Source organism: Manis pentadactyla, chromosome 5 (genome assembly GCF_030020395.1).
Source record: "Manis pentadactyla isolate mManPen7 chromosome 5, mManPen7.hap1, whole genome shotgun sequence".
NCBI classification, from domain to species: domain Eukaryota; kingdom Metazoa; phylum Chordata; class Mammalia; order Pholidota; family Manidae; genus Manis; species Manis pentadactyla.
Genome location: NC_080023.1, coordinates 125382725 through 125395062, shown reverse-complemented (window position 1 = coordinate 125395062; position 12338 = coordinate 125382725). Strand labels below are relative to the sequence as shown.

General features: G+C 37.7%; 1 protein-coding gene across 1 annotated transcript in view; it reads left to right on the top strand.

Moving 5' to 3' along the window:
• Nucleotides 1-10002, top strand: part of INPP4B (inositol polyphosphate-4-phosphatase type II B) — a 948429-nt gene extending 938427 nt beyond the window's left edge. The window contains exon 28 of the mRNA XM_057502657.1: nt 9833-10002. Coding sequence (XP_057358640.1) covers nt 9833-9965 — 133 coding nt within the window. The 3' untranslated portion in view covers nt 9966-10002. The remainder of the gene's footprint in view (nt 1-9832) is intronic.
• The last annotated feature ends 2336 nt before the right edge of the window (nt 10003-12338 follow it).

Below are 12338 nucleotides of genomic sequence, written 5' to 3'. Positions count from 1 at the left end.
CCATGTCTTTTCATGTTATTTACATCCCACAACCTTACCTAATTTCTAGCCGCTGAAGTTACATTCAGTCTTCACTGTCCATCACAAAAGTCTATTTCTCTAAGATGCCTTCCCCGGCCTTTGAGTCCTTGAAGCACAGGTCAGTGGTGACAAGCATAAAGCACTTTGAGTTTTACCTTGGAGCTATTCCTCCTTGGTGTATTTCATATTAAACATTTTTCCATTTTCATAGTTGTGTAACTACTGTTGTTTTTAGCCATGGAATTCTATATTCCATGTAGTATTCCAAAAGTAAACTCTACTATTATTGAATGTATCTCTTTCCCAAGGACTTTGATAAGCCTTTACTTCCAGGAGTTGATAAAAAATTGTAACATCATGCTGTCTACATGGGATGGTGGGAGTAATGGGAAAACTGGAAAATAAAGACAGGCAAAGATTGGAAGATGAGGGAAAGAGAAAGACCGTATACATCTAGAGGATATGATGAATGTTCTAACTGTTCTAACAGTTCCAAGTCAGAACATTCTAAACATGGTCAAAGTGAATGTTTGAGAATTTCCAGCATTGGAAATGATGGTGTCTGATGTTGAGGTGGTTCATACTCAACTCCATCCATTTCAGATGCAACAAGGCAGACCAAAAGCAGGACTCCGTCTCTAGAAATGTTGGCCGGATTCATCCAGCTGACTGTAATGCCATAGAAGTGGCAGAGGATATAGCTGAACTTCCTCTTTGAGGTTCAGGAGCTTTGGTCTCAGAGCTAAGCAGTTGGAAATATTTCCACCTCCTTGCAGATGCATAAGCATGACTGCTATTTTGACAAGCTTGGCTCCCTGTGGGCAGCTAGGATGCAGCTGGATTTTCATCCCATAAAAGCTCTCCAGGAAATGGCTTTTACTTTGCCATGGGTCTAAGTGGATGCATCGGAAATCAGGAAAACTGCCTCTGTTGGAACAAGAGCAAAGTGACGGTGGATCACAGCTAGGCTGTAGCAGTGAGGAAGGTGCAAGGTGGTCTGACAGGTTGATGGATGGATGTGGAGTTTAAAGAATGCAGAAGAATTAGGAGAACTGAGGTGCTTACATGCATGTCTGAGAGTGGGTGGGTGTCACTGCCTGGATAGGAAGGAAGGGAGGAGGTGGTTTGGAATCGACTCAAGTCCATTCAGAGGTGGAGTCAAGTTAAGATTTGGCCTTGAAACTGTAGGAGAACTACAACTTTTCCTCTATTCTGTCAGGGTCTCTGGCTGGGCCTGAGAATCAAATTGACATAAAACAGATTAAAAGGAGAAAAACAGAAATTTAACAGGTCGGTTGTCATCTCCACAAGAAACCTACATGCTTTATACTAGACTGAACCAAGACCAGAAACTGTGGAAATGTATAAATAAAATTAAAAATATGTGGTCAGATGGGGGACGCTAAAGGAAGAAAGGAGTTATTCCATCTAAGTCTGTGCTATAGCAGTCTCTCACATTGACTCCCCAGCTCTGGTGGTGAGAATGTTTCTAATTCAGGGAGGTTCAGAGTGGGCATCTTTCATGTGCAAATTTTAGCTCCTGCTTTTAAGAAGAAAAAGGGAGGACAGAGCACACCTTTTGTACCTGCTACATTTCCAGTGCCCTTAGCTCAAAATAATCTTTATGCCAATGTGGCATATTTGGGATGGCATATTCTGCTACCCTTCATTAGCTTAATGTCTGTTAGACATCCAAGTGAAGATGAGATACATGTGTCTGTAAATCAGAGAAGAGATCTAAACTAGAGAAAGAACTAGGGATCGTCTAGAGAAAGTATACAGTATAGGAAGTAAAATATGCTGTCCTGAATCCTGTGGCATGTCCACACTAGAGGGAATGAGAGGAGAAAGAGCTGGAACCAGGCAGCTGCACATATGGTCAAGGTACTCACCGTCCACACAAAAACTGAGATTTGGCAAGGGGACAGGACAAAAAGGAGGGTTTTTTATTCACTTATTTGCACTACTGAGAATGTGGTAGATGCCTTACCATAATCTCATGATAATCCTGTTGGATAGATGCTACCATTTTCCCTTTTAATGGGAAAACACTGAAACTTAACAGACCAGAAAATAGGAGCTGAACAGATTTTCTTTCCCATTACATAAGCCCTAATATTTTCACATTGTTGCTGATACCTGCTATATTTCCCAGGCTACTTTCAGAATAACATAGGCCTATGGCCTATTGGTATATATGGACTTGCATTTTCATTTGAGTGCTTCAGACCAGCCCTGGATTCAGGCTGACTGCTCTGCTAGGTTCCTGCTCCACCAGGGAAGCTAGCTGGTGATGGATTTACCTCATTATCCTCTGTCTGGTGTTAGTCAAGAGTGGAATCAGAAGTCTTATACTGTCGCGTGCTAACTTCCTCTTCACGGTGAGCTACAAGGTATTCCGAACTCCAGGAGAGTGACGAGCCAGGGCAGTGAGATGACGGGTGTTTATAGTTTGAAGTACTTGATCAACCAACACACTAACAGAATGCTTTGGTGACCAGACTCCTTTCTTCTACCTGACTGTTACTTTGAAGCAACTAAAACTAAACATCTTGTTGGAGCTCCTGTACAAAGAAAAGCCAGTTACATTGCATGGGAAATAGAAAATGAGTTACAGGTGTATATATCTACATCTATATCCTTATTTCTTCGTAGAATTTCACTATTTATCTAGCACTAAGGTATGTAAGAGCTAACGTGTTTTTGCTTTGCTTTGTTTTGCTTCTTTTTAAGAACTGTCTTTAAACAAGCTTCCTTCCACATTTCAACTCCTTATCCAGCCAGGCAGATAGAAAGTCAGTCCCTGTTATTTTGAGCATTCCTTTTGCCATGGGTCTTATCTTACACTGAAGCTTCTAGAAGCCCTGTCTGTATCATTAATTAGCTGCTCATGTGCCCATGGTACCTTTTAGTCCCTTCATTTCATTGCACCAAGACAGGGGAATCTTTGGCAAAGCTGCATGGTGACTGAGGCCAGCCTCCCCACCACTCCCCCACCTCCTCCTCTGTGGGCCTCCCTCACTGGGCACTGGCAGGATGCACCAGGCTTCCTCGCCCTGCACCAGCCTCTGTCCTTCTGTTGTCTCCCTAGTCAATGCACTCTCTCTGTCTCTCTCTCCCTCCCTTTCTTTCTCTGTCTCCCTCTTTTCTCTCTCAGACCTCAAAGTTCCTTTCCCTGCCATTGACCACCTCACATTTTTTCTGTCGTGAGAGTAAGGAAGGACAAATCTATTTAGTTCAGCAAGCTGTTGCTATCAGCACTGCTAAAATCCCAGGGACATGTGTTTTATATTACAGCCTAATCTATAAAAGAGCAAAGCACAAATGAATATCTCAAAAAATTACTTTGCCACTGTCTTACATACATTTAAATATAGCAATCACATCACATATTAGCCTTCTTTTATCCAAGCAAAAAAATTAACCTTAAACAATTCCTCACAAGGTTTTTCTTTCAGTCCTTTAATCATTTATTTCCTTCTGGAACTCATCAAAATACTCTCTAAATTTTGAAAACAAAACTCGGATCAGTTCCCTGGTAATGATCTGATGGATGCAATTATACTTTTGGGTCCTTATGTCTCTTTCTCCTTTCTTTTTTCCTTTAAGAAAAGCTATAAAACACATTTAGATTTGATACCAGACCACTTTCCTCTCTTCTTTTGAATTGTCTTTCTGTGCAAATACACTTTATTTCTCTTCAAAGCAATGTTTAGATACTATCTGAAAAGGTCACTACTTGAAGCCTTGCTTCTCTGACAAGAAGATAGTGTTTTCCAAATACTTTATAAAATTAAAAGGGTGAAATGGAAAGAAAAGTGCAAAAAGTGATACCAGGGTAAAATTAGAACAGTGAAATCCATCATGCATGCTTGTTTGATTGGTTGTTTTTTAATTCTGAAAATAGGTGAGAATGAGCCAGAACAACTTTAGAGACCAAATACATTGTCAACATGCTTTGCATTCCTTGCTTTTAGCCCCTCACCCAAACTCTTTCTTACTGACCTCTCACCTCTTCTATTAGTAGGAAAATATGCATCTCTAGAATACTGCATTTATATTTTCATAGAATCAAAGAATCACAGAAAGGTAGAGATGAAAGTAATTTTAGAGGTCACTTAATATAGTCTAACAACTGGCAAGAGTTCACACCTACCAGTTTCTGAGAGAGAGAAGGAAACCTGTGCCTAAATGACCCTAATCATAAAGTAAAAAGAATGTGGTTTTTCCATTAGACAGGGATGAAAACCCACATCTGATGCTTGAGCAAGATTTGTAACCTTTTTGAGCCTGTGGAGATAATAATACCAGCCAGTTTGTTTGTAAAGAACAAATAGGTAATATCTACAAGACAACAACTACTTAATAGGACATGACACATGGGAGAACTGTGTCTTCCCTTCACATACTTGCATTGCTTTCCTGGACAGCCCAGACTTTAAACTACAGAAATTTTGACTATCTGAAATCAGCAGCCACTTACCAGTAAATTGTCCTCTTCTCAAAGCTAATGCAGTTCTCACCATCACTGCCTTCACTCTTCTCTGCTGCGCCAGGCCCCAAGACCACCATCATCTTCCTGGTTTCATGCTCTGATATCCTCTAGTTCACGGCAGCCCTCCCCTTAGAATGTCCCATCCAGAAATACATGCAGTGTCCTATGGGGAGGACTCACATTTCCTTGGAGAGTGTATTTTTCTCAATACTGTTCTTTTTTTTATAGCTAACTTGTCCAGGATTATTAGAAACACTCTGTAACCTGGACATTCAAAGTGGTGACATAGTCTATGTCATCTGAGTAATTTCTTACTTTAGGGACTTCCCTATGATTGGTGTGTAACATAATTTGAGTTAGATCCTGACATCAGTTAGAATGAAGAAAGCATTTTAAATGTGGCTGGTGATCCAGTGGCCATGAAGCCTAATCTTGTTTCTAGGCCAATGGAAAATATCCCACCTTTGACATTCTTGTATTAACATTTCTGTTATTACTGAAATAGTAGCATAGTTTTTAAGAAGTCCTGAAAATATACTTCGATTTTAAATTAAATTTTGAAAAGTTTTGGTGGATAATTTGACACCTAAGAGTACTTTGAACCATTAAGTTCCATGGACCTTGATCTAAATGAAACCAAAATCCTTCTCTCCTTCTTTTGCCAGACTATCATATGAGCAAAGTGTAAACCAGGGAAACTACATTCTCAGGATACTGTCCTTGCAGCAAGCTGTTGTAGAAACATAGCCAAGGACTTTACATTTATTTTCTCTTCTATAAAATGTGTAATTCAACTTGAGGATTTTCTAAAGTTATTTTTACATCTGAGACCCTACAATTCTATGATTCTTGTACCACTCTCAAAGCTCTTATTGATTCCAGGTCCACATTATATTCAGTTTTACACAGATCTGCGAGTTTAATATCTGACACAATCCTTCAGTCAAAGGCCTGAAAAAATGGTGCTGTGCTAAGATCAATTCTTCAGATGAATGTAGTCAAATAAAGCTCTGTGAAATAGAGGCTCTAAAATTTTGGCTCATAACTTCAAGATGGTATGACCATAGGTCCTAACTTGGATGTAATTAAATGTGAAATAGTCTCATTTTAGCATGTAAGGAAACCAGTTTTCTGGTTGGAAGGAATGATTTTTTTCAACTCATTTTTAATTAGTAATTTTCCTTTAGGGAAGCTTGATGACCTGTAGTAGTTAAAGGAATAAAATATCAAATAGCAAAACTATTCATGAATAATTGCCCAGAATGGGGAGATAGGAGGACTCTTAACTTTTATTTTCAGGGGTCTGAATGATTCAAGATGCAGTGGGGAACCTGTGATCTGGGACCCGGGAGCCATCAGCCAGGGAGAAGAGGCAGAGAGGAGCAAATGTCACTGCACCGCGCACATTGGGCCTTATTTAGGAAACGTCTTCTCATGTAGGCAGTGATGTGTTTAAAAGTGAGACATTTTCCCTTCACTTATTTTGAAGTGATTGCTTTGACAAGTCTTTGAAGAAAGAAACCATTTTCTATCCTACAAGTTCAGTAATTGCCCTTAAATACTTGATCATCTCACATTTTCAGGGGAGACACTTGCTTCCATGTGATCTAGCAGGCAGTGATGGCTGAAACAGATGACATTGGATCACCAGGGTACCTTGAAAGGCAGCCACTAGTTAATTATTTGTCATAATCTCCCAGTGAGGAAATTACTAATATTATTACTTAACACATTCTTTGCAGTTTACTATTGCAGAGTGCTCAGAAATTCATTTGTGGTCATGAAGAAATAACCATTTGTGCTATTGTTAGCAGGAAGCAAAGATGCAGCCCCAAGAACACCTGTCTGTGTCCACTCTGTGACACAGCCAGGGGCCCCAAGCTTTACATTCTGTGGCACCTCATAGGCCATGTTGCCTTCAATCCCAGATGAATAACAGAAAGACTAGGTATGCGGCATTTTTACTCTGTTATTCTAGTCTCCAGAGGTTGAAGTTAGTAAATAACAAATTCAACTATGAAGATTCCCCTCCATAAAAAAAGACAACCTTTAACTTATAACATTCACATGGAAGGCATATGCAATGTCATACTGGAAAATGTTAGCTGTGTCCTGGCAGTTTTAGAAAAAAAACATCTGGTAAAAATTGGTCCCTTGTGTTTTGAGTAAGGACTGTTACAAGATTCTTTGAACTTACTTTTCAGCCAGTAGTCTACTCCTCAGCTGGAGCCTATCTACACGTGGATATTGGTAGATCGGGGTTAATATTTAACCTAAATTTGTAATTATAGTGTAGTATTTATACTAAGATAGATGATAGATAGATAAATATAGATAGACGATAAATAGACTTGGGAGATCCTGTACTTCTCTCCTAACAGGGTACATTGGAGAGGAACCAGGGTTTCAACAAAGTTAAGATTTGCTACACCTTAAAACTGGTAGGCAAATAGCATTCACCTTAAAACTGATAGACAGGAGGGAGTGTTAGCATATTAGATAAATAATATTGGACAAGGAAGCCTTTGTCACATTCAAAGGTATCAATACTTTAAAATCTACTGCATGTTTCCTACCTAATGTGCAGCAGAAAGTCAGACAAGTAACCCAGTAAGCTGTACAATTGGTGACAGGAATCACACGGATCTAAAATAGCCCTCTCTGTTGCCCAGTAGGCCACTTGTCTTCCAGGTAGCTTCTACTTCACTTTGATATTGGCTCCATAGCCCTTAGGTCCTCCCAGATAACAAGGGAACACCAGAACACAGCATGATATTATCAGTTAGGTGTTTCAAACTAAGTCAGATTGCTGTTTGAAATAACTGACTGCTGATTATCTAAATACAGCCCCTGCCTGTGGCCAACACCTGGTCAAACATTTCTGTGCAGGAGGTTGTCAGGGGCTGCCACTGGGTGAAAGGGGGGCCGGAAGCTAAGGAGTTTGTTAAGAAGTTCCTTTGTGTGCCACTTTTCACAAGTCTGAGCAACAACCAGTTTTCTGCCTCAAAACCTGGAGCTGCTGACAGAGATTAAACTACCTCTTGATAACTGAATCTGTCTGAATACTCTGAATACTGATGAAATATACCATAGAAAAGAATTTTTATTTTCAGCTTACATCAGGATGGCATATTTCAGGCTTTCCATACATGGAGCGGCTTTCAGGCCCAGTTACAAATGCCCTTTCTTTACTTATACAGAAAGTACACAACCTGGATATTCAGAATTTCTTATTTCCCCAAGTGTCACTCTGTAAATATGGATCTCTTTTAAGATCAGGAGTCCACAGGAGATAGATTTGGCCTCATCTAAGTAAGATGAGCAGGAAACAACATAATTTATGAGCTGAACTCACAGAGGGCGCTCAGTCGAGCTGTGTTAAACTGATCTTTTGGCTGGCAAGGATGACATGTCAGATGTTTCATTCATTTGAAATACCAGACCATTTCCATAAATCATTTTTAAAACTTTAAATACATTATACAGGTACAGTAAAAATAGATGGTGTGCCAGACACATCTATTTGTTTCACTGCTTACTTGTGTTCCTCATTTCATTTTCCAAAGATGTATTTATCAGAGTATTTTTTTATGGGCTGATCCATATTTTAGTTTTATTCATGCAGTCTTGTTTATTGTGCTTATTTGATTCTTCCTTGTACATACAGATTCAACCCATGTGAATATAATCAGAGTGTCTAACTTTCTCACTTCCTGCACAAAGAGCAAACAGAATCTCCTTTTTAAATTTGTCAATGTACCGTGAGAAAAAGTATACAGAATGGATTTGGGGCAATTTAGCATAAAGTCTTCATCTGAAACAGTGCATTATATAAAATAATGTGTTTCAGGACATTTACGGTTGAGTTTCTTTACTGTGTGAATGCTATACTATCTTCTTTTCTCCCCTAACCCCCACCCCCCAATTTAACAGCAGACAAACCCAGGGAGCACTGAACGAATCTGAGGACCCTGAAACAGGCTGCCTAACCGATAACAAGCCAACTTCTCGGCACTTCTACCCTGTCGCCTTGCTGCTTGTCAGCTCCCACCTGCTGGTTGTGTGGCTTATTTTAAGTCTTGCATTACTATTAGCCAAATACCAATAAGTTTTGTGTTGTATTCCTTTCTTTTCCTTTTCTACAAATGACAATGAACTTTAAATTATGGGGACAATGCTGTAATATTTCTACATTTTCAGACTCACAAGATTTAAAAAAATATTTGAATTATGTTTTGTTTGTTTTTCCTAAAATCTAAAAAAAGAAGTACTATGCATTAAATGAATTATTTTGCTCTTTCGTTCATGAAAAAGTGTTTCCCACTGCTCCAGAAGACTTTTTAAATTACTTGGAATAAGACGAAGAGCAGAATCCTGAAAGCTTGAAGTTCTGCACCTCCTGTTCTTCTTCCCATTATACTTACTAAGAAAATTAAGATTGAATTTGCACAACACACTGAAACCCCGAGACAAATCCCAGTGTCGTGGGAGGTTCCAGACTTTATTTCCACTGTGCTGATGTCATTGTTGCCTTCCGTTTTGTTTCTTAACCTGTTAGTTATGTTATTTCTTTACTGCAATTAACCCTTTTCTGTCAAGTAACTTTATGGAAAGAATAGCTATTTATGTTTTGTAATTAAATTAACCTGTTTGTAATATTGTATGGGTTGATTTGGCTTTCAGAGTACTTTCCTATTCTTTTTAGCAAGGTCTTGTTTGTGTCTTGATGTACCATTTTCAGCACCTGTGACTTTTGAGCTGTCTGTGCACAGCCCTCTTCCTTATGAAACAGACTTGGACCAGGCTATCAGGAAAGCCATTTTTTTCTCTTCATTGCACAGCTAATAATGAAGAAAATAGAGATGAAACTTTCTTTTAAAAATCTATAGGGCCAGACTTAATAAATTAAATGCCTTATTCCTAGAACCTGCATCCTTAGGGCTACATGTAGATTTTAACATGTTTTAAAGAGACTGAGAAATTACTTTGTTGAAACATGATAGAAAGGCAGATATATTTACGAAACTAAAGTAAAACTGTATTGTGGAGAAAATTATATTTAAAGAGTTTATTAAATGTTAAATATATGTTAAAAGCAAAGAGACTTTAACCATCTCTTTCTGAGGGCAATAATGGTATTGGGCCTGGCCTAGGATTTAATTTTGTAAGATGTATCATCATTTGTGGAAAAAAAAATGTAGAGTTGAATCTTTGTTATTTTTACTTGGACTGTTGCTGCAACTCTGCATTGAACAAATAAAGTGTATTTATTTACTCTGTGTTTCATGAAGTTGTACTTTTTTCCCCTTTCGCCAGAGAAGGATGCCGCATAGAGAATGTTCTGAAGAATATCAAATGCAGGAAGTATGCTTTCAACATGCTACAGCTGATGGCTTTCCCCAAGTACTACAGACCTCCAGAGGGGACTTATGGAAAAGCTGATACCTAAGTTTACCAACATGTAAATAAACAGGAACACAAATATACTTCAGTTGTATTAATCTCCACCTTCTTTATTTTTTTATTGTCATGAAATTTGTGGAGGGAGGTGATTGAGGATGTTTGCCCAAATCTAAGAATTACTTGAATTCGTTAACATATTACTCTGGAGAAATCCCTTTTTAAAAATCATAAATAATATTGTGTTTCTAGTTCTAAGTTTTGTGTATTGACCCCACACTGGTTGAGATCAGCTCAGGAAGTGGACATTCATTTGTGGAATATTTCAATGAAAGTCTGAGAGAACAGGCCTCTCTAAGAGGGCTAGAGATAACTCAGAGTGGCACTCTCCCTCCAAAATAAGGACAGGGAAACAGAAAGGCTGTCATTTCACAGCCTTTCTCATACATGACCTTAGAGTGCATTTGTGGGATTTCAAAAATATTTTTCTAATTAACTGAAATTAGGTAGTTAACTCACAGTCTTGACTACAAAAGCAGTTGACACTATGAGGACTTCTGTCATCCAACTGAGATGTGATTAGTCTTTCTAAATAGGTAAATGAACAGTGTTAGTAAAGCAGTAAATACACTTTTGAAAACATTTTTTCAAAGTTCTGGCTTGAGTTGTATGGCCACATTGTAGAAGTGACAGTAAAGTGTAACAGTGTAACAGACAAAACCCTGTGAGGACTGAAACTGCAAGGAAATTAAAGATGATCAGCTGGTTAAGTCCAAAATGAAAATCTTCGTCAGTCTCAACTTCATGTAGTCAAGTTGATGAGAGTTAATAAAATATCTTTGAAATGTTTTCTAGCTGATATCTTGGTACAGAACATAGTGTAAGTATGCATTGTCTGGCATATATGAATAAATCTTTTAAAAGATAACAACTGTAACTAATGATAAACCAAAACAGTTATTTCCGTTAATTTCGAATTTGTCCATAGTAAAATAAAACCATAGATTTCCTAAAATTCCTGATCAGAAGTTACCTTAGAGATCACCTAGTACAACACCTTTATAAATGGGTAAATTAAAGCAAAAGGAAGATATGCCCCCAGTCACCTAGTGAGATAATTTTAGAATAATGATTACAATCTCTTCTTACCTTCCTAGGCTGTAGTTTGTCTCTTCTCCCCATTGACATGCTAAACATACATGAAAATTATGGGGAAATGCTAGTTAGTTAATAGAAATTAGCTTTTATTGCTGGAATTGAAACAGAGTACAAAGATTTCAACAAATGAAACTTATTTTCTTGAAATTTTAGGAATTTGTTCTTTTTCCATTCCCATCAGAGGAGCATGCCACCCAGAGATAAACCTTCTTTGGAAATGCCAGAATCTTGTTACACAGATATCTATCAGTTATGACTGCATTCAATGGATGATATTGTGCACCTTTGCATAGCTAATGTGATAGCTCCTTGACTAAGATGCCTGTTGAAATAAGGATTCCAAACAGATCCCTGGCCTCATGTTGAGGTTTTCAAATTACTACAAATTTTAGATAACACTTTGGGGCTTTTAATACTATAGTTAATCAACCTATTATTTTAGATAATGACTTGTGGGCATTATTATACTTTCGGCAATTGCCAAACTCTTTACAGTGTTTTAATAAGATGCTGTGTACTATGGATCTATTCATGGACACATTTATTCTGGTGTTCTCCTTTATACCTCATTCTCTATTTCACTGATTAAATATAATTTCAGAATTGTTTGATTTCATTTGAAAATGGTAGAATTTGTAGTTATTTCCATTATCCTGCTGGATTTAAGGAAAAAAGTTGGGATGACAGATTTCCTTGACCAACTGTGAAGCCTCATTCAGTATATTATCAAATAACAGTATGAGTTCCAAGGTACCCTAAGTGATTTATTACCCTGAAAATAGTCTTGTAAACAAACATACTTTTAAGTGGATTTCATCAAAAAAATCTATATTTCATATAAACGATATTGCTTCTTTGATGAGAGATATTCCATGTATCCTTGGAAAACCACCTCACTATTTCTTATGAAAGCTTTCTAAGTCTAAGAGCACATGTTAAACAGAAAGTTTTAATATCTACTTCATGCAAACAGCCCCAGTCATATGCTTTTCTTTCTCTATTTTCATTAAAAAGTAGATCAGCAGACCTATTTTAAAAGATCATGTTGAGCAAAAAAATGAACCAAAAAAATAACACTTCCAAACAAGACATCTTTTTTTTGCTCAAAAATGTTTCTCCTCTAACTTCATTAAATATATATACCAATTCTGTATTAGCTGTTTACAAAACCCTACACAAAATGTATATTAAAAAAAAGAAAGGTAGAATCTTACGTTTGACCTCATGACAAGGGTCCAGATGCTGAGAAGTTTCCACAAAACAG